General features: G+C 46.0%; 1 protein-coding gene across 1 annotated transcript in view; it reads left to right on the top strand.

Annotated features, from left to right (window-relative positions):
* Positions 1-21,164, top strand: part of SYT6 (synaptotagmin 6) — a 39,087-nt gene extending 17,923 nt beyond the window's left edge. Inside the window, exons 2-7 of the mRNA XM_032987293.2 lie at positions 2,433-2,766; positions 4,791-5,349; positions 10,934-11,054; positions 12,609-12,780; positions 13,447-13,597; positions 19,576-21,164. Of these exons, the coding sequence (XP_032843184.1) occupies positions 2,433-2,766; positions 4,791-5,349; positions 10,934-11,054; positions 12,609-12,780; positions 13,447-13,597; positions 19,576-19,647 (1,409 nt within the window). The 3' untranslated portion in view covers positions 19,648-21,164. The remainder of the gene's footprint in view (positions 1-2,432; positions 2,767-4,790; positions 5,350-10,933; positions 11,055-12,608; positions 12,781-13,446; positions 13,598-19,575) is intronic.
* The last annotated feature ends 1,896 nt before the right edge of the window (positions 21,165-23,060 follow it).

The raw sequence follows: 23,060 nt of genomic DNA, 5'->3' as shown, positions 1-23,060 counted from the left end.
CTGGAATGGGCAGAAATATCTTAACAGAAACTTTTCTGTCACATAGCAACTCCCAGCAGTGATAGATTCTGCACTGCAACTATTTCCTTTGTAACAACATAGACATATTTGCAAAAAGTCCAGGTTCTTAAGTTTTCTTATGAAACTGTTTGACACTGAGTTTCCTGGGCAAAATTCCAAGACTTAACTCAAAGTATAAGAAAGTGGTACCTCATTGCTCTCTGCTTTGGTGAGAATACATTTACCCAAATCTCTAAGGAAGCTCCACTGCTGACTTGTACAATCCTAGTTATTATTGAGTAAGACGGGACCTGTTTATTCACCCTTGCAATGATCTATACTTCCATCCTGGAGCTACAAAAGAAAATAAATGGTGCAGTCTGACCTGTACATGAAGCTGGTGAAGCAGAGGAAAAGTTGCAAAAACTTCTGGAAGGCATTTATTCTGTCCCTCTGCACCTGCTGGCAGCTTCCAGCCCTTCCTTTTGAGTCAAGAAACCTGTGGGCAGTCAGGAAACTTCGCCTCAAGCTCTTAGTGAGTTTGCTAAGCCAGGTAATTTTCTGGAATAACAATGCATTTCCTCTGGGATATCAGAAACAACAGATGGTTTCCCAGGTGTTCAGCACAACTGTCTTTTTCTGGTGTAGATGTTGCATCTTGTGTCTGATGCTTCCTTGAGATTTCACTTATGAGAACTGATGCGAAAATCCTAAATTTATAGTAGCTGTTGTATTCCCAGATAGCACGTTAGCAAAGTTTGATGATGGAAATGGGCTCCTGAATACTTTGCTGTTATGGTTCACCAGTGGTGGTTGGTTTTGGTTGTTTGGTTGGTTGGTTTGTTTGTTTGGGATTTTTTTGTTTGTTTTGTTTTGTTGGTTGTGTTTTGTTTTGGCTTATTTTGCACCCTGCAGCAGGACACAGCCGCCGTCCCACGCCTTGACCGGGGGCTCCGCTCCGGTCCGGGAACCAGCCCCGAGCTGCAGGGGAAGAGCAGCGTGTCCTGCCGATCCCCTTCCGTGCACCCTGCACTCGCGTTCTGGCAGCCACACCTGGTACTGCCTCCCTCCCGTGAATTTTACAAGAAGCTTGTTATGCTGACCCAGAGCCGTTCCCGCTGCGCCTGCTCGCACAGTTCAGAAGCGCGCAGGGCACCAGCCTGCTCCTCGGCTCTCAGATAGTGACTGGAGTAGCCGGTGTCTGTTTCATGGGGCAAGGCAAAATGTTGGTGTCCAAGCATGCACATAAATAGAGGCAAGGGAGAGGTAATGGTCATTCTGTATAAACTTTTGGAGTGTTTGATATTTTTTTTGCTTGTCTTTCTGTCCTGACTTGCGCTTAGGAAATTTAAGGAGCGTGGCTTTACTGGTCACTACAAATAACACAACAGGCAATCAAGGAATTGTCCATGAACTCACATCAATTTGCAACTCAGTTGTCCATAGTTCTGACACCGCAGGCTTAACTCTAAAACAAAACCTGTCTTCACCTTCAGGGACTGGTACTCTTTGTGATTCTGAATTCTTGGAATTTGGTTTGGGTGGGAATCTGGGAATTAATACACTGAAAGAAAGGAACTAAAAATAGCCAATGTTTTCTCTTTTTGAAGTGCTGTGAATCATTTCACAGCCTAGATCGTATCTATATATATCTGTATATATCTTTCTTTTTTCCTGATTCTTCATCCATAGATATGGCTCTTTCCTCTCTAGAAAAAGACTGAAATGCTGAAATACATAGCGTATGAGGTAAAAGTGACTCAGAGAGTCAGAGAACACACACAGCTTCTGCGCTATTCAGAATAAGGAAGGATGTGTTGTGCTTTCCATATACCATCCTCCTGTGTTTGGTTTCACTGCATCAGCAGCTTGTGATTTTTTTTTTTTTTTGGTACTGATACTTACTTTTTATTCCCTATGGGCACACCTGGACAAGATGTTAGCATTGATAGTACAACAACAATCTGCTTTGAGGATCACAGTAGATAGACTTTTTTTTAATATAGTGTCTGAACACCAGTGGCATGAAGCAAAAAGGCTGTTTCTGCTGGTATAACACTGGAGCTTGTTTCTAACAAGCAATTCTGTAATTCTTCTTGATCTCAAACTCGGCAGTTTGCCAATGCCACAAAACAAATCAAGGATGATATTTTATAGCCAGTCTGAGCACCATGGTATAAAACTTGTACTCTGACCATCTGGAGACACCCACAGGTGTGTCTGGGGCAGGAAGCAGTCCTGAATCTGTCAGGGGATGCTCACTTGGGTTTGACTCTTGCTTGCAGAACCTGCTAAGGGCTCTCCAGTAGTCCTGATATAAGTCAGTTTGGACGATTTCTTCTTTTTACTTATGCCTTTCTCACCATTTTTTTTTTTTCTCCTTTCTTGCTCCTCCCCTCTCCCTGTCACTGTTGCCTTCTCTCCCCCTGTAGAGCTCTCCGTCAGCCTCCTTGCAGTGATAGTTATTGTGTGTGGACTGGCCCTGGTGGCAGTTTTTCTGTTTCTCTTTTGGAAGCTGTGCTGGGTTCCCTGGAGGAACAAGGCCCTTTGCTCTAACCCGGCCGTCCTGCAGAGCGAGGCAGGCTGCAAGGAGAACATGGCAGACAAGCTGAAGGACACGGGTGCCGTAAGTTTCCTGGAGGCAGCTGTGAAGATCAGCCACACATCGCCAGACATCCCCGCAGAGGTCCAGATGTCCATGAAAGACCATATCATGCGGCGCACACGGATCCAGAGGCAGACGACGGAGCCGGCGTCTTCTACCAGGTGAGTGGGAGCCACGCTCACGGGCTGTGCTCCGTGGGGATGCCGAGCTCCGTGGGATGCTGCATTCCAGTGGATGCTGCGTTCCGTGGGGGTGCTGTGTGCTGCAGGATGCTGCGTTCCGTGGGGGTGCTGCGCGCTGTGGGATGCTGTGTTCCGCGGGATGCTGTGCCTTGGGCCACTGGTGGGGCAGGAGAAGCCTTTAGTGGAGCCTGAGGCTCAGGTACCTTCAAGGAGGCTAAAGAAAACACTCCCACCTACATGCTGAGTTACTTTCTAGAGATTGGTCATTAACCAATTGCTGCATTAAGACTGGCTTACCGTGGGCCCTTTTAAAAAAATCAGAGATTCAAGCCCTATTACTGTGACTTGACCTCATTGTGTCAAGCCGTCAGTATGCTTTGGCCACTTTAATTTTGTTCCAACATGAGAGGCAGGCTGAGGTATCAATGATGGTATGCTGTCAGACAGAATTAGGCCTTTTTGCTCTCTCTTGTTGTTGTGGCTCCTAGCAGAAACAATTAGATAAGCAGAATTGACCTATCGCTCACTGCACAAGCTTAGAAGCAGCTGCGCTCAGTGCTTGCACTCGTGCATGTCTCTGTCTCAGCCAGGGACAGATAAGTCAACATCATACTCAGTAAATCAGAATAAGGCTGTAGGAACCTTGGGACATCTGCTCAGCAAGAATACTGAGAAATACGGTACCTCTTCCCTGACACAGAAGGCCATGAAACTGGGACAGGAAAGGGTGATCACAGGGTCCTGGCTGTGCCCCAGCACTTCTGCTCGCTTAGTCAGCCATGTGCAACTGCGAAAACAGACATTGCTCAGAAAATTGACTGCAGTGTTACAGAATTAATAGGGCACCGATCACAGCCTTCTGTTTGAAGAAGCTGGAGTTAAGATCAACACGGTGTCACCTGCAGTTGTGCCACATACTCTTTCATTTAACTGCACCACTTTTTGGACAGCCAATTGCCTCTCTGTCATGCACACACTCGTTCTGCTTTTATTACACCTTTCCAATGGAGGAGAAAACAAAAGCTCAGCCTGTCTGGACTAGGACAAACAAAGTGCGACTTGGTTGTATGTGGGAGGGTTTCAAACCCACTTTCTCAAGCGAAAGAGAAGAATGAAACACAGGCAGGCAGCCAGACCCGGGGACACTGGGGAGCACCCTCAGCAGTTTGGGATCTCTGACTCACAGCCCAGCCTAGCCCAGGCCCAAATGCCTTTGAGGAATCTGCTAAGGAGAAGTGAGAGCTCTGAGCACCACGTATCACTGAAATCTAATATGCTGGCTGTAGAAGTTCTTAGTACAGTTAAATAACTCCATATACTCCTCTTGTAAACACCAGATAATCTGAAATACTGCCGTGAGTCCACAGAAAGCTTTTATGGTTTGCTTAGATAAAGCCTTGCTTGCATGCAAGTTCCCTTGTGCTGAAGGGGAGCTCAAGGCAAGAGATGGCTTCCAGATGAGGCTGTGTATTCCTCCCTGTCAAGAATTATCTATCAGTTTCTGATGAGAGTCTGTTGGAGAAGTTTGGAAGCAGCAATACCCAGAATAAAACCTAACTTTCTGAGCTGGTCGTGGTTCTCTCACTTTAAAAGTTTGGTGGTTTTTTTTTTTTCCTGAGGGACACTTAGGGCCACTATCTTGGAAGTATAAGGACTAAGGGTGGGAAAGAGTCTCCACACTGGGTTGTCTATGGCTTGGTTAAGGAGTTGCTGGTCTCATATATTTAGCTGTGGGCTGTTACTTGTGTAACAGGTGAAACAACACAAGTGTCTGCAAATACTCTGAAAATTAGGAAATTTGCTGGATCAGTTCCTTTGGTGACTGGAGATGTTCCCTTCAGTGTTCGTTTCCGTAACGTGTGTGGTTTCTGTACAGGGGTCAGGAGCACCTATTGCACTTGTTCTTGTGCTCTCCCTGCTTTCCTAGTGTTAGTAGTCCAGGGGTGAAAAAGGAGAGAAATGTCCTTGGAAAGCCATACAGCTGTCGTGTCTTCCTCCTGCAGGCACATCTCCTTCAAAAGGCACCTTCCTCGGCAAATGCATGTATCCAGCATGGACTACGGCATGGACCCCCCGGCTGTGGCTGAGCAGCCGACCAGCATCGGTCGCATTAAGCCTGAACTCTATAAGCAAAAATCTGTTGACTCTGAGGACCCCAACAAAGTGGCAGCAAAAACCTGTGGGAAAATCAACTTCACTCTCAAGTACGACTATGAGAATGAGACACTGACTGTCCGAATTCTCAGGGCTTTTGACTTGCCAGCCAAAGACTTCTGTGGCAGTTCAGATCCCTATGTGAAGATCTACCTCCTGCCCGACAGAAAGCGCAAGTTCCAGACCCGAGTCCACAGGAAGACTCTGAATCCCACCTTTGATGAGTCCTTCCACTTCCCTGTGCCCCACGAGGAGCTGGCAAGCAGGAAGCTCCACCTGAGCGTCTTCGACTTTGACAGGTTCTCCAGACATGACATGATAGGAGAAGTTATCTTGGAGAACCTGTTTGAGGCCTCGGACCTTTCCCGGGAGACTTGCATCTGGAAGGACATTCAGTACGCAACAACGGTGAGTATCTGCTCTGGAGGGCTGTCCCTGCGCCGGGCGCGCCCGCGGCGTGGTGCTGTGCCGTGGCACACAGCACCTGTGCGTGCAGAGGGCAGGTACCGAGCGTGTGGTGAGCGGCTCTGGGGCAGGGTGGCGTGGGCTTCTCTTTTTGCTGGATTGCCTGGAGGGGTAGGTCCTGCACAGCTGCTAGCTGGCGGGTTCATTTCCTCCCTGCAGAAGGTACTATTAGCCCTGGGGACCTACAGCCATCACACACAGGGGTGGCAGAGACTGTTGCACTCTGAAGCCTGTCAGCTTTAGCAGAATTTTGGCTTGCTGGAATTTCATCCCTTTACTTAGTGACTTGCTGTTATCTCACCCACAGCAAGTCTCACTGATACCGAGCTTGCTGAAAAACAGCTGTGGGGTTCAGTACATTCCCTGACTGGCATCCCTTCGACATGTGAAAGGTCTCAGGTTCTGGCTGTCTGCCATGTGCCCGTGATTACAGTAAGAATTAGCTCTGGAGGGCCACTACCAACCCTTTGGAGTACTTTACTGTACCGAGAGCGTTGTCGGATGTGTTATTGGGAACTCTTCCAGAGGCTGATGTGGGTTTTTTAGTAGCTCTGTTGAATTCCCTCTGAAAGTGAAACCAAGCGTCAGAGAAGGAAATGTCCCAGCCACTTTCAGGGTTGCAGGGAACTGGCAGGAGAAGCCACTTTCTCAATTTTATCGCTGAGTGCAGAAGCAATGGCATTAACCTGTACATAGTAGCTGTCTGCTCCTCCACTGTCCTCCCAGGAGGACCTGCCTGGTTCTGAGGGCAAATAAATGATTGAACTGTTTTGCAGTTGGACACCAAGTCAGCCGTCATCTTTGTCACTTCATGTTGTTATTTCTGAAACTGGAATATGAGATGTCCTCACCCTTGTGGCTGAAAGCACGGGCCCTGTCAAATCTTTCCAAGTGACTGGCATAATCCCATGATTTGTAAAAATTTCTCCTGCAACTTCCTTTGTAGCTCATCTCATAGTTTTTTTGCTCTCCCACTTTCTGTATCGTGGAATGAACTGTCAAGTACAAATATCAATTGCACTGTGGTCAGCAGCATCAAAAGACATTTGCCTTGTAACTCTCTGCAGCTTTGTCCTCAGCACCATGTTCCTCAGCAGTTGTAGCCCTTGGTCACTACTGTTCGTGCTTGTCCTTTCATTGCAGTGTGCTCGTAACTTTCGAAAAGAGCTGTGAGGTCTGCCAGGCGTGTGCAGCACGGCCTCCTGGGCTGTTGTGCCGCAGCTGGGACTGGCTGCGGGAGCGCAGCGCCCGGGGGCGTGCAGAGCCTTGGCTCTGGCAGGGAGCTCCCAGGTGAGCAGCTGCCCTGGGAGAGCGCATCTACCAGTCTCAGCTATAGACTGTTATAGCCCTGAAGCTATAGGGTCTATATGTAGTGCGGCTGTCATACTTCTGTGGCAGTACAGCTTTTACCATGCCTGCCTAAGGATGCTGAGATGTGTGTGATGCCTGCCGGGTGCCCCAGGGCATTGCTGGCAGTGTGCTACGAGCTGCAGCCGTGTTGCCTTTTGAGCATCTTGCCTGCAAGCGAGGTGGGAGGGAGGCACAGGGTCAACCACAAGGAAAGTCAATGGTATTAGTTAGCAGGGTGTTTACAGCTCTTGGCTTTCCATGCACAAATAGCCATGTCTGTTATGATTAATGGATGGTAATGAAAGGAAAAACTCTGGCGAAGAGGCAAGCAGGAACCAGGCACATTCGTTTGCCTGGCAAAGGGTTGCTAGGAGAGCAGCAAGGTGCATCACACGTGCAGATGCCTCTTGGAGTCATCTACCCGTTCGCATCTGCTCTGCCTCTGAGAGCCAGCTTACTGTCAGGTCTGCTGGGCTGGCTGCAGTGTGCCGTGGTGTTGAATCCTGGGGTGAATTCATTTGTGTGGAGTTTCCCTTTCCTTGCTATATGACCGACATACAAAGGGTGTGGTAAGCCTGAAGAGTTTGGAGGGAAAAGAACTGTGGACAGGAGTGAAACTGGGAAGGGATAACACTTGGTCTCACTATAGGAAAAGCACATAAAGCACAAAGCATGTGGAGTTTTTAACCTGTTCTATGTTTTGCTGGGATTGTTCTGCAAGAAATAGTGGATTTTTTTCCTAGCTGACTAACTAAACAAATTTAATGGGAAAAAATGGGTTAAGAGACACCGTTCAGGGCTGTTGAGGGAAAAGCCTCCAAAGAAGGTGTGAGAGGAGCAGAGTCAACACCACGCTCAAGGCACATTGTGTAGCAGCCTCGCAGAGCTCCCACAGAAACATCGAGTGCTGCTTTTGTCTCCATCCCCTCATTCTCTCTGTGCCATTCTTTGGGAACAGACCAATATTGGTACATCTCAGCCAGTTGTAACACACCCAAGGGCATTTCTGTTTAATCAAAAGTGAGAAGGGTAAATACAGTTTTCATAATACCCAAGGAAAGCTCTGGGTGACTAATAATACATTAGATCAATTGTGTGGGTAAGAAGATAGGAACGCACTTAAGCAATGATATAAACTATTCAAATATCTAGCACTCAACTATTTAATTAATGATTGTACCGCTTGTGAATCAGTGAAACATTTTTGGTCTTGAGTCTGCAAAGGTTATTGATTCAGAGCTTCCATTATTTCCTAAGAGGTACTGATATGAATATTGGATATGTCCCAATGTCTATAATCTGCAAGAAAATAACGTACCCTCAAGACATGTTTTATTCTTCTGTATTTATGGTTGCAAAGAAAAATCTCTTGCCCTAATACAATGAGGTCAAAAAACAATTTATGTTAGTTTTATACCCTGAACAGTCCTCTCAGTGCAAGGAGAGGAATAGAAGATGAGATGATAGGGTACTCTCACCATCTCATATAGGGCTGTTCTCTTCTGACATCTGTCTCCAAGATTTCCTACCTTCATCCCTCCCAAACCAACACAGACCAAAGAACAGATGAAAGAGCAGACCCAGGCCAGTGTGTCGTCTGGATGTCAGCTGCTGTCGGACGTGGCATCCAGTGCAGGCGGCACACAGTGAGACTCAGGTGCTGATTTCTTTGAGAATAGAACAACCATTAGAAAAATCACTGTTTCACAATATTTATTTAAAATTATTTTCTATTGTCAGTAAAATCTATAGCTAAGTCTGGTAGACGCAGTTCAGGCTTTTTGTATGTAAAGCAATTGATCTGAAAAGAGGAAGGATACCTCAAAAGGTAACGAGAAGTGCCCTGTTTTAAAAAGCAAATTGTAATTGTGGGCACGTGACTTTTGAGTGGTCATTTTAAGACACTGTAAATGAACGAGGCTCTGTAAAATGCTGAGCTCCCTGTCCTCTGGGCATTGGTCGCGTTGGAGTCCGGCAGCCGGAACCACGGCTGGGCTCAGCTCTCAGGCTGCGGGTGACACCAGAGGTGCAACTGCCAGACGTTTGGGAGTGCTCGGTGGTGGGGTTCATTGCTGCTCTGCCTCCGGGACAGCAGCCCGGCTCCGGGCACCCCTTGCATTCAAGGTGCCACAGCTGAAATGAGTCAAGAGCTGGAAGCTGCAGAGGCTCTCAGAGCTCCTTCATGTGTGATGAAAATGATCCTGGCACCTTAATAAAGCACCTTTAGTAACATTTTGTGAGGCAAGAGACTTAGCTCTTGGTAGACACATCAAGAGGTACTAAAGGTAGAGGAATAACATCTCAGTAAATGTTTTCATGTATTTCACTGCTGGTCACTCACAATGAGCCCGTGACTCGAGATCATTCTGTCACATTGGAAGGAAAGCTGTTTAGGATGCTGTTGGTTCATTAAGGCAAGCAAGAGATCAGAGTGGGAACTCTGAGTGGATGAGAGTGTTACACTCTTATTTACCAGCAAATTGCACCTTCTGAGACAACGTTTATTTAGATACTTACAAGTCTAGTCATATATTGTTCTGTCCAGAAGACATTTGGCTGCCACTGTTTCTTTTGTACAGTCTGTGCTTCAGAAGATTTTAAATGTATTTGCTAGTCAAGTGAAGTCTTGTCAAGAATCAAGATTTTTATATAACATTCATTAGTATTCTGCACATCTAAGTAGAATAAATATCTAATCTTTTCCTTACCAGAGAATGAGAAGGAAATAATTTGGCAAAAATCTCATCCATCAACAAGATCTATTCTCCTAACACTTAGCAAAGCTTTAAGTGCCTAATGCATTTACTTGTCTTTCTAGTTCCATCACTCTACTACTAACAGCTAAAATTTCTTTTCAGCAGATCATTATGTCACATTGAAATGAATCAAACACTCTGTTTCTAAAAATAAACAGGTTGTTTGCTCTACAGATGTGGGATCTCTATATACAAAATAAGACTTTTTTTTAAAATCCATTTTTGGAAGGTGTTTGGAAATCTTTCAGCTGACTTCAGATGATAATGTTTTCTAGTTTAAACAATATTTTTGGTTTGTTTATTTTTTTTTTTCCTACTTTCCCATGAGTAAGGCAATGATGGAATGGGCTTTTAGGAAGTGTAGTAGATAAGGCAGCATATATAAGAGGTACTAAGAGCCATGTGTAAAAATTGTTTTATGAGGCACTAAAAGAGTAAATTTTATTGGCCTCTGTGTAATCCAGAAGCTACCAAATGTTTCTGAGTGCCATCTGCTGGTTTATTCACTATTTTTACACATAGATATACGTGCCTCATGCTGCTTTTGTTAGCTCTTTGAAGGCATCTCAGAGGGGTTGGTGGTCCAAACAATAGTAAGCATGTCACAACTTAAAAGTTGGATTGTTACTAAATGGGGCCCTTCATGATTCTCTTCTGTTTTAAAGCTATGACCCCCCTGGTCTGTAACTACCTAGTAATTCATGCTCAACTTCAGAGAACATCACAGTGTTACTCAGAGACCTCTGCGTTCTCTGCCGAAATGTCAGGTACCAACAAAGTCTGTGAACCTCTGTTACTGAAGTGATGGCACCAGCTGTACTAGAAAGTCACTTGTTGAATTTGTTGCAGTGTAAAACCAGAGAACAGGCGCGGCTGCGAGTTGAGGTCTCACCTTTCTGTGATCTCGGTCTGTGTTTGTATTACATTCCTCCAGTTGAGGAAATGGATGTTAGTGTCACATGCTTGGCACTAGAAGATATATACTGTACATTCAAGCAAAGCTTCATACTAATACGGTTTTCTTAATGGCCTTCATTTGGTGTTAGATATCACTTCAGTTCTGTGTAAGCAATGGGGCAGAAAAAGAGGAGTGCATTAGTTGTAATGTTGCAATAGGAAGGACATACTCCACTGAGGCACTGGAAGATTATCCTTAACTATAATTTGAAGCTGTAACATTTGGACACACACACTTTTTTTCCTGTTACCTATATTCACTTTTATCCAAAAAGTGTTGGGACACAGTGGAGGCGCCACTATGTAGTAAAGCCTCATTCACTTGAAAGTGATGGAATATAGAAAAAACCTGTTTCAGTGTGAGTGTTGCGTGAATCCTGCATGAAGCATTGTGGTGGAGGATGGAGGCAGCCTCGCTTGTTCTTGAACATTTCCAATATAATGTACTTTCTGTTTTATTAAAGGAAAGCGTGGACCTGGGAGAGATCATGTTTTCCCTTTGTTATTTGCCAACTGCAGGTCGCCTCACCTTAACAGTCATTAAATGCAGGAATCTTAAAGCTATGGATATTACTGGTTACTCAGGTAGGTGCTCGATGGTTGAGGACCCCATCGCATCCACCCCTCTTCCTCCTCCCTTGAAGTAGCCTCATTGCACAGTGGGCATACGTCTCCTGATGCCAAGGCTGCATCATCACGGAAACACCTGACAAAGCTTTGTCCGTGCTTTAAGTATGAACAACATTTTAGAAGTATAATTGTCTTTTAAACCCATTCCCAAGGGCATGAATCCAGGGAAGGCGATTATATATGTGAATGTACTATTCGAGCAGACTGCCAGTGGTTTCCCATCCCCACTGAAGCATTTGCAGTGTCAAAACACTGACCCACCTCTTGGGTTGGACACTTCAGATCTGTTGCAGATACTGACCCTAGAAGTTTTATGTGCCTATGATGTTTTCCATCAGAGAACCCTCTGCAGCCAGAATCAATCATTTCGCCCCAAGATTAGGAAAGGATCATGGGCCATCTGGGTAAATCCCAGGTGAATGTGCATTCCTCTGTGCAGTGGCCAGTAGGATCAAAGTCACCTGAAGACTGTATACATTCGCAGTTCCAAAGAGCTGGCTTACAAATTCAGCATACACAGGTTCTGGATTTCAGCATGAAAAGCATTTTCTTTTCCAGAGATCAACATCATAGTATTTGAATTTCTTTGACAACTTGTATAAAAGGCAGTAACAATACAGTAAAAGATCTTTGTAGAAAACATTTCTACTCAAATGGAGCTTGATGCCATATGAAATGTCTGAGAGTTGAGACTTCAGATGAAGCGCCCAGTGTTTCTGTAATAATACATTGCGCATTTACTGTTACTTAAAAATGCATTGAGATCACCTGGGCAGCCGTTACAGCAAACAGGAGCTGTTTGTAACTCGAGGGCATTCTGCCATGAACAGCCAGCAGAAAACAGGAGAAGTAGAGATGCCCTAATACCTTTTATTTCTGCTGCTCTCTGACATTGGGAAAATGGGTTTCAAAGTTCTCCTGCTTACTGTAACTCTGCTATATTACGTTATCAGTTGGATAGTTTTGGTAGAGTGCAGGAAAGGATCACTGTAAAATAACCCCCTCTGCCTGTTTGTATTGTCAAAATGCTGCATTACAGCATTACATTTGGATCTCTTAGTCAAATTTTGAAAAATTATGTTTTTTCTTTGGAGAAAACACTCTGTTTGCTGTCTGTGGCCATGCAATTAATACAAGCTAGAAACCCTGAGTGCCCAATGCCCATTAGCATGTTCTGATGAATGTTGGCTCTTGGTGTGAAATGAGGCCTTCTTACACTTGCAAACCCTTATCGCAGAAACACTGGTGGAAACAGCTGATTTTTCCTTCCAAGAAGTCTGAAGGACTGGTTGTCCCATGCATGAACCTCATGTCAGCCCTCATACCAGTATAAGAAATGGTGGATTCAACTGGTACACAGACATCCCTTTTTCTAAAAGTACATTTGAGGGGTGCCTTTGGCTCATGGTAACTTACAGTCCATCCTTTGATAATGCTGTTCCTATAGTGTGGTGGTAACGAAATAAATCTCCATAAACAGAAGGCCTTTTCCTCTCTTTTTCTCTCCAGATCCATATGTCAAAGTGTCTTTGCTCTGTGATGGGCGAAGACTGAAAAAGAAGAAAACCACCATAAAGAAAAACACACTTAATCCCACTTACAATGAAGCAATAATCTTTGACATTCCCCCAGAGAACATGGATCAAGTCAGTCTGCTTATCTCTGTCATGGATTATGATCGGTAAGTGGAAGGCTCTGGAGAGCTGGAGGGGAAAACTTCCCATCAGTTGCAGGTTTTCCTGCTCAGTAGCCATTTTCCTTAGTATCAGGGCCTCAACTGCACAGCTCTGTGGCACCAATCTGTCTCTAGTGATTTACTGTTAAAGTGTCATTGATATTTATGATTATGGAAAATTGCCTGCTAGAATATTAAGTACAGTAAAGCTGGTCCTTTGCTTTATAGTATTTTCTTGCGTGAGTACTGTGTTCCCCATTGCTATCTGCTTCTTTTGCAAACCATCATCCTCTTTTAGAAAGTAAATGGTCTCATTCTGAGCAGCAGTTGATGTACGAAATTACCCGTTACTGAACTTGTACTTACTTTTGCTGTACACCACTACATCACACGTCCTTCCAGATTCTCTGTTTGGACTGATCTGCAGTTCCAATCATTTTAGAGTTGTTATAACTATTTCTGGCGTGTCAGTGCCTCACTGTGCTGGGGTCTGCGTGTGCTGGCCCGAGCAGACACAATCTGACTGTCCTCGTGCAGACACGACAGCCCGTGTTCGCCGGCACCGCGCCTCGTGGCATTCCAATAACGCCGGGGCAGAACTCTCAGCCGGGCAGCGTACGGGCCGTCTGAGCGAGAGATAACCAGTCGTGTTGCTTTTCTGTCGTTCTTCAGAGTGGGTCACAACGAGATTATTGGGGTTTGCCGTGTGGGGGTGAATGCTGAAGGACTGGGCAGAGACCACTGGAATGAGATGCTGGCATACCCACGCAAGCCCATCGCGCACTGGCATCCATTAGTGGAGGTAAAGAAGTCCTTCAAAGAGGTACGTGGAGTTATTCTTTCCTTTTAATGCATGTGCTGTGCAGGAGTGAGCTGGTTCGAGCCTTTCAGAGAGCTCCTACTCTCACTTGGGATTTTCTGACAAGAACTGAGGGAATTTTCTCACCAGAAGTGAATTCTAGAAAGCAAGCATCTCAGTATTGTCTCAAAATAGCTGCTTGAGCTTGCACGCAAGAATGAAAGGGGCTGTATTTACAGATGTGACTGTTACCATACTGGTTTTTTCATTTTCTTTTTTCTTTTTTCTTTTTTTTTTTTTAATTAGAGATTGAGAGCAGTAAGGAAAGAGAATGCTGTTCTGATTGCAGAACAAATTGTCCAGGGATATCGCCTATTTCAAGTTTCAGTTTTTTCATCCTAAAAGATTTTTCTGTTGACTCATCTCCAAGCCTTTGAGGGAGAGGAAATAGAACAAATGTAATTGCTCTAAGCATCTCCAGAGAAAGATTCACTTGGTGCAGCACCAGATGATAAAATAGGGCTGAAATGCATGGGTACCATTTTGACCATCTCTAGCATTGTCTTCCTCCTTGCACTCCATTTTCTCATGCTCCTATAGAGCTCTTCAGGCTTTGCCTGATTTAGTTCATAAATTCTGGAGGAGAGAAATGTGGAAAATGGCATGCATGCTATTGACACTTCAGGTATGAAAAGAAAGCCAGCATTTGTGGCCAGTGACATTATAATAAAGGCAATAAAACCTCCCAGTGTATCTGGGGCTAAGGAGGCATTTTCCCTCAAAGCCACAGACTAAGTACTTAACAAAAAGCATATTTTCTCCTTAACGTTCAGATACTGAGCTCTACTGGAAGGCAGATGCCCGGCTCGGTGATCCTCCACAGTAGACTGAATTAGTATGCATCAAACCCTATGTTTCTTTGAAATCTACTCTTTCCTATAACAAGAAGGCAGTTTGTGCTTGGTGCTCTCTATCCCAGCTCATATGCATCAGGTTGGCTTCTGAGGTTCAGACGTGCCCATCCCAGAGGCACGTCTGCTTCTTCTGCGGGTTTCTTTCTTCCTCCAAGCATTTGCAAGCAGCAGCTGTGTGAGGTGAGGCCAGCCACCCCGGCACAGCTCTGCAGCGGTTTTCATTACTGCTGGGTCCCTTGGTGGGCATTTCTCTATCGCAGATGAAACGTGGCCCTAGGGACCTTCCAGAGCCAGCGTTTGTCAGAGGAATATCCTCGTTTCCTGGACCCAAGTCGATTACACCCAGTGGGAAGACCTGGCAATTAATATTTTAGTTTAAGACGCAGTGGAGATACATATATCAGATAATGGAAATTTAAAAATTCACACTCAGTTGTATGAGGTGTTTCGTGATCTCTTATTGCACCACTGTAAATTGGGAGTAACCACCCAGGTCAGCAGTGTAGAACTGGTATAAATCAAACCAGAATTAAACTGATGGGCAATTTGTGTATAATGGTAATACTGCCTTCGGGTGGTGAGCAGTACCAGGCTTTGTGAGCCTATTCGTGCTAAAACACTGGCACTGTACACATGAGCCATAGCCGTTCGGGCAGGCGACAAATGCTATTTCACACTGCCACGGAAAGCTGGGGATCAGCGACTGCTGAGCTTCAGCATAAAAGCTTAGTGATATGTCATTTATCAGATCAGTTATCATTGTCTGTATCATCCATAGCACCTCACAGCATGAAACCAGCTGCCATGTCCGACCCAGGTGCAGGAGTTCCTTCTCCAGTTTGTAATTTATATGACTCTACTACACTATATTTCAGATGCAGGTGGGAGTTGGAAAGAAAGTCTCCTGTAAAGTTTTTGATAATCAATAGAAAAAAAAAAAAAGACATAATTATTGTGACAAAACTCAGAGAAAGAAGGGAAAGAATGTAAGATGACTCACCTTCTAAAATATACTTTGAAAACCAATTCTGAGCCCCCAGGTCTTTGGAAAAAAAACCTCAAGTGAATCATTTCACCCCCCAGTGCACAGGTCAGGAGCTCTGCTTAAAAGAAAAGGAAAAAAAAGGCCTCTGATCATCTGTTCTGGTATTTCTGCCACAAGCTGGTGCACAGAGCCAGCAAGCAAGTGGTCCCTGTATTTATTTGCCCGTTTAGGTTTTAGGTCTGCAAATCCCTAGTGCAGCTTAAAAAAAAAATAAACAGAAAAACAATAGGCTCCTGGAGAGAAATTAACAGGAAATGGTATTTTTTAGTTACGAGTAATTGCATCATCTTTTCCATATGGGTTTGTGCATTTTTTAAAAGCCGTCTGGGCTTTGTACCCTGTACCTTCAGCTCCGGGCCGGGGGTGCGGGGTGCTGGGGGCTGTGGCCGCGGCGGAGCCGCCTGCCAGCTCCGGCCCCCCGGCCCCTCTGCCCTTGAACGCAGATGCCGGGCGAGAAGCTGCTGACCCTCCATCCCTTTTTCACCCTTTTATATCTTCGTGGGGACGAGCCCAGGCTGTGCTGACATTCTGAGTGTTCATCTTCATCTCCAGGAGCGTTTGCAGCCGGGCACCAGCAAATGGAGCATTTGCTTTCGAGTTGATCCTCGTGCTCTTCTCTGTTTGCTCCAGCGATTAGTAACAGCCTCTGCTGTCCATCAGTGTCTTTCCTGCTTGAGTGCTTGATCTTAAACTGAAAGCAAGAAAGCTAGGACTGAATTGTCTTTCTGAATGTATGAATTGAGCAAGGGGTGGCTGGAGCTGTTAGCGCAGGAGCACGGAGCTGGTCAGTGCCTGATGCCGCTCCACGGCTCTGCGTCCTGGCCTCTCCCCTCAGCACACAGCTCACGGCTGCGGGTGGGTGAAGAAAAGGGTGGGCAATCTGGAATTTCTTTACTAGCCCACAGGCATACTGTCCTGCCTGGTGTGCCTTGAAAAAAATCGGGCCAAGAAAAGGGCCTTGCGCCATATTTTGACTACAGTTCAGAATGACAGGTTCCGGTGAAGTTACCAGCAGAGCTGTCACCAGAGGTGTGTTGCACCCTGAGATCAGACCAGCCCTGGCCCCTGGCTCCCTGCCGCAGCGGTGAGGGATGGACAGGCGGACAGACGATGCTGGTGCCTTTGGAGCTGTGCTCCCTGGGCCGGGCCAGCAGCCCCCGCCTGCGTTGCAGGCACGGTTCCTTGCCTGTCCAACATGAGGACCCTGAGCAGCATCGGGGCTGTTCTGCCAGCCTCAGTGCTGTGCTAACACTTCCCCAAAACCTCATTTCTGGGTTGGCAGTATGACGCGGGCCCTTTCTCCATGAGCCAGCGTTGCTCCTTCTTCTCCTTCATTGCTGGAGCCTTTAGGGAAACTTGCTTCTCTTACATTTCATGTCTCTGGTTGCTCCATATTTATCAACAGTGAGTAACAAACTGTAATGACTGCACTTCTTTAATGACCATCATCATTAAAAAGAGAACATGTGCAAATGAGTCATTAATTACAGGCTTCTAAGTACTATCCTCCTCACACAGGCATTTAGGAGAGTTTGCGAACCAGACGAGAATCCCACTTGCTGTTGCATTTTGAAGTTTCTCTGACAGTGAACTCTTGCCCTCAGCACAAATCTGTTCCCATTTTTCAGCCCCGAGGTCCCGCTGCCGTGGCCTCATCCTCCCAGGTGTGCTTCAGCCATCCCACCCACTACTGTTTCATCTGCATTTTCCAATGCATCCGTCAGCCAGGTTAAGAGATGTGTCTATAAAAAGAAATCTAAAATTACAGAATGGCTTTCCAGACTTTGAAGTGGACTTCTGAAAATTGGAATTTGCTCTGTTATCTATGAAAGACAAACTCTGCCTGATATTGTAGAGCAGCAGCATCAGTGCAATGCAAAATGGGTCTTTGATGTTGCCAAGTCCCTCTGACATTCAGCATGGGAGCATTTATTTGTTTAAACTATTTCTCCAGATAAAAACCAGTAACTTTGCTGAGAGCTAAGTCATGCCCATAATTAAGAACAGCCATTTATCTTTAAAGATATGCAAAAGCAGCCTCTTTCATACTTCTGAGCATGTTTGACTTTCATTGAACTGTTTCTAGTTTCTGACCGTTAATCACACAATGGATGGTTTGCCTTTTCTAATTAAATGAAGGAAAAGTATCTCCAGATTCCTCATGACACACTGGTCACTTGAACCTGCTCTTGGAAGAGTTTTCATCACATGTCTGGAGCAGCAAATGTTGTCATTGTAACTGCAGGTAGAACAGTGCAAGGAACACGCTGAGGACTCTGCCAAAAGCCTGTTTCTATTGTAATTTCTACTTATCTGCTGTTTTATCGGTAATTCTCACGGGGAGGTTGTGTCCATATTAGCGATACCTCAGGGATTTTAGCAAATATATTTGACATGAGAAACATAGAAGAAGCTGTTTTCTTACTTTAAGGTAACCTGTTTGGAAGGACAACCTTTCCAGCTTCTTCATTCATTAATTTCTGCTCAGCCCTGGTGAAATACAGTCTGTATAATGCAAACCTGTGCAGTGACTGGCATCTCTGGGGAAGGAAATTGGCTGAATTCTTCACCCTCTCCCCGCCCCTGCTCTGTAACCATCAGAACGCACGCTTGTGAAGCGAGCGGCAAGACGCAGCCGCTGCCAGCTGGCCCCGAGCGAACACGAAGGTGCTCTGTGGGGCTGGCCCGGGGGGCCGGCGCTGGTGAGCCGCCGTCCCGGGCACAGCAGTCCCGGTGGCGGGTCACCGGCTGTCACCGGCTGTCACCGGCGGGTCACCAACTGTCACCGGCTGTCACCGGCGGGTCACCGACTGTCACCAGCGGGTCACTGACTGTCACCGACTGTCACCAGCGGGTCACCGGCGGGTCACCCACCGACTGTCACCGACTGTCACCGGTGGGTCACCCACCGACTCTCACCGACTGTCACCGGCGGGTCACCGGCTGTCACCGGCGGGTCACCGGCGGGTCACCCACCGACTGTCACCGACTGTCACCGGCGGGTCACCGGCTGTCACCGGCAGGTCACCGACTGTCACTGGCCATCACTGGCGGGTCACCAGCCGCCGCCGGCGGGTACCTGCAGGGTTGGAGCCCCCAGCAGCCGGGGTGTAGGGGTGGATGCACCCCCGGGGAGCCCCGGCCCCAGGCCCTGTGTCACTGCTGATGCTGATGGTCACTTGCCTGGCTGAGCCTTCCCGTGAGCCCCGCGCTGCCATCCCCTGCTCTCAGTTATGTCTTATTTGAAATGCCTTTGCTAAGACAAGGGTGAAGTTTGATTTGCCAAATGAGATTTCACCCACGGGAGTGAGATTCATACATGCTAGAGCCCTGATATTAGCCAGCAAAGAGTTCCTGCTTATGTAGGAGAGGAGGGAATTGATCCAGGGTGGGGGGGAATGAAGCCGTGGAAGTACTGTACCTCCTGTTGCCTCTGGGACACGTCGATCATTTGTCATTTGAATTTAATAAAACAATATGGTGAGATGGGCAAGTACTCAAAATGAGGAGTAATGGTTTTGAATTATAATAATAGCCCCCAAGGCAGATGACTAATAATTTATGATCCCATAAGTATAGCAAAAAAGTATTTGCTACATCCACTGACTCTCTGATCTGATTTTCACTTTGAAAAATGTCTCTGGCACTGTGGACATAGCTTCTGTGTAGTCAAACTACCAAACTGGAAAGACTCGAGTAGTTTTGCAATTAGGCAGTATTTCTAAAACCAAAAGGCAACAGCACTAAACCAGGAAACAACAGAAAGCTAAACTGCGACCAGACTTTGTCTTCATAGCACACACAGAAACTGTTTGGTTTTCTTTTTTTGTGAGCAGTCCTCACAATTGTGAATTGATTTACAAAGCAATAAAATAAATTGTTCAGTAATTCTTTCTGAGTGGATAAACGCGGGCGTTCAATAAGTTGAAGCATGTGCTGAGAATACTGCAAAACAGGAGACAGGCAATGCAGTAAAGAGATGTGAAGAATTTAAAACAATCTCTGCTGTTTGCTTAGACTTTCTTTCTTTTTTCTCCCACCAGTGGCAAGGCCGGGCAGCGAGCTTTGACAGCCAGGGTTCCTGTCCCTCACCTAAACCACCACCCACACCGTGATACAGAGTGCGGCAAGTAAAATGGGACTAAACCAAGTTATTTTTGCACTTGGCCTACAGTCTCGGTAATTTGTTGCTGAGTGGCAGTGGCAGCAGCGAGACTTTCCAGTCTAGTTGTTCCTGTGTAAGTAAAGGCAGAAACCCGTTTTGTGGTCAAATATGTCTTTGTCTAATATGTCTCCCAAGGCACTGTTTTTTTTTGTGGCTTTTACTGTATGGATCTGTTTCCAGAGGAGGAAGGTGGACTGAGACATGAGCTGGAAGTTCAGTCTGTAAAATAGCATGTAAAACAGTTTTTAGCGTGTACGAAGGCTGGACAAGTGCAGAGGTGCTCTGAGTGTCTGCAGAAGGCCCAGGCGGGCAGGAGAGGGCACATCTGGAGCGGCCCAGCTGCGTGGCCTCTGCCCGCTCGGGAGAGCAGCAGCGCAGCTGCGCGGGGCTCCGTCGGATCTGCGAGCAGCTCTGCTCCCGTGGTCAGCCCAAGTCCAGCAGCGTGTTCACAGGTTTCCTGTTCATGTAGAGTGTTCATGAGCTGCTGGAAGTGTGTGCAGTATGTATCACTAATTCTTTTTGTCATATATAAAAAACGCCGTTGATTCCTCAGGGGGGAAAAACTGTTTTTTTTTCCCTGTATTTGAAATCTCCCCAGGGCTACTTGCATGAACTGTTTCTTAAGACCTCTTTGCAGCTGCTGCTCATTCCCCTGCATATCACCGTGTTCTCTGGAGTGGAGTGGAGAGAACTGCGCTGCCACAAGTGGAGTTCAGACATAACAAGGGAAAAATGTTACAGAAATAGGTGAACATCCTTGCATGAACACTAGATCTTTATTTCTTATATCATCCTAGTAATAAAGGGTGAACAAAAGGGTAAATGGAAGTATAGAAACACAACCAATACTAAAAAGAAATCTTCCAAACATTTTTCTTGGAACTATCAGCACTTCCTTAATGAAAAAATTTCTAAGGCCCAAACCCTGGAGGAAGATCAAGTTTTGAAAAAATTAAACTTTGCTGGTTCCTTGGCTGTAGAGGTCAAAAGTGAAGTTAAAACATCCCAAGAACTAGCTGTGTAAACACAGCCAATCTTTATCAGACAGCTGCAGATTTTGGACACATTCTCATCGTGGATTTTTCTCTGAGTTAATAAATACATTTGTGCTGTTTGTTCCACTGTAATTAAATTAAGTAAATGCAAATATTTTGCTTTGGACTTAAATCAAAATTTGCTACCAAGGCAGCCATTTCTCCTCACATGGGGTTGGCAGAACTGCATACATTGGCCACAAACATCAGGTCAACTTCAGTTCCCATTTTCCTAAATTTCACAGCATCAGCCTTCACTGAACATCATGACTAGCAGAGAAGGGTATTTGTTTGCATTGTTTTTCTGGGTAAGATGAATCCTTTGTTCAGTGAAGGACAAATACATAATTCCTCATCACACCTTGTGTCTTAATTCTCTTTATGTGCCACATGATGTAGAAGCAGAAACTCAATAAAATTATTTCATTTGTAACTCTTGCCTTGTTTGGTGAAATAGTTCCTCTCGTGAAAGCAGTGATTGTGTGTTACGTGATTTTAGACAGGTACAATAATCACAGCGCAGGTGCTGTAAAATGTGATAATAACAGACCCTTGCATGGTGTGAGGCACTGCAAGGGCAGACGGCCTGATTTGAAGCAGATACTTCTTAGGCCATCGACTCTGCGGTTCTTGGTTGTCCTGGGACAGTCAGTGCACATCCCTTGGGGAAGTGCTGAGCACTACTCACAGAAGAAGAAACATATTTCAAGCACTTACAGTTAATTGAAACAAAAAGGTGATAAAACTGCACTTGCTTTCCAGCACAAGGAGAACTGTAGACTTCTACCAAAGGACGCCCCTAAGGACACCCCTTTTCGAGACAACCCGGCTTTTCTGGGAAGGCTCCAGGTCTTACGATGGGAAAGAGTTTGTAACCATTCAAAATAATTGACTTACAGTGGTGGGTGGTTCAAAACCTGACCACAGGTCCCTGCACCTTGACCTGAGCTGAACTGAGCCTCAGGTGTTTAAAGCCATGAGTTGGAAGTGCCTCCTGTAGGTTTGCAGACCAAAGCACCTGTAACACAAGACGTGCCCAGGAGAAGCTGCTGCCGTCCCAGCTGGATGCAGGGCTGGCACCTGACAAACTGATTGCTCTAACCCACTCAAATCTTTCTCTTCCTTAATCCTGGCTTCTTGGTTTTCAGTGTTCTCTGTATAATCTCTGTCTTTTATTCATTCTTCTTTTTATCTAGGATTTAGTCAAAACATACGTGGGGTTTGACACAAAGCTGCTATTTTTAATCCTTGCTTCACGCAGATAATCAATTTCCACTCAATGCTGGCTGTCACTTGCGTTGCTGGAAAACTGGATCTCATGCTAGAGAATAACACCCATGCCTAGATGGCTCAAACCCCCTACACTTACAGTTTAAGTGCTGAGATTTTGCCATGTCCCTCAGTGAGGGGATAATCAAACCATTGTGTGTTTGTCATCGCCTCAGTGCAGCCACTCGAGAAGATTGGTCACACTAATGGAAACAAGATATACCGTACAAGATCAAATATTTCCCTTTCATCTAGAGAGGGATTATAACTTTGAAAAGGAGCTGAGCCTGGCACAAGTGCCATCCTAGGATTAGTTAACTTGCTTTCTTGCTCCTCACTTTCCATGCCACTCTTATCTATGTATTAGTAACTCACAGAGAAGTTTGAATTATTACCGGGCAGAATAAGGAGGACCCCAGAGGGCCACGCCCGGTGGAAGAGTTCGCTGTCCTGGGACTCGGGTGCCCTCAGACCTCACCGCGAAGGCGAGCTCCCGCTGCGGGGGGGCTGATGCCACCGGCCCCGCGGCCCCGGGGCTGCTCCGGGGCCGGCCGGGAGGGAGCCGCTCGCAGACCCGGCGCTGGCAAAGCCCGCAAGCAGCCACAAATGAGTACTCTAGTCTGAGGACTGCAAGCAAAATAAACACACATGAGCATGCCTAGACTTTCCTTTTTTTTTTTTTTCTTTGGTATTTTGTTTTTTTGGGTTTTTTCCCCCTTTCTTTTTAGTTTTAGTCTCACAGTCTCCAATGCCACAGAACAATGACTGCAGGAAAAATAAGAGACGCTGAAGTGAGGGCTGCCACCGCATGACTGCCAGTTTACTGATGGGGACACAGGGAGAAGTGAAATCCCGGGGGTCCGTTGCACTGCTCATTACTAGGGGTCAGAGGGCTGAGGAACTGTCTCAGGCAAGCGCCTGCCCACTGGTTTGAGAACAAAATAACTTGGTATATGAGAAAAAAGTGAAAAACACCCAATGGAAAGTGAGTTTCAGCCAGGGTGAAGCTCTGTGCTTTGCACTGTGAAGGAGGCTCGGGGGGGACGGGAGCGCCTGCTCC

The sequence above is a fragment of the Tyto alba genome, unplaced genomic scaffold (assembly GCF_018691265.1).
Source record: "Tyto alba isolate M040663 unplaced genomic scaffold, T.alba_DEE_v4.0 Super-Scaffold_30, whole genome shotgun sequence".
NCBI classification, from domain to species: Eukaryota; Metazoa; Chordata; class Aves; order Strigiformes; family Tytonidae; genus Tyto; species Tyto alba.
The sequence above is the reverse complement of the archived record's forward strand: the minus strand, read 5'-3'. Positions and strand labels throughout refer to the sequence as shown.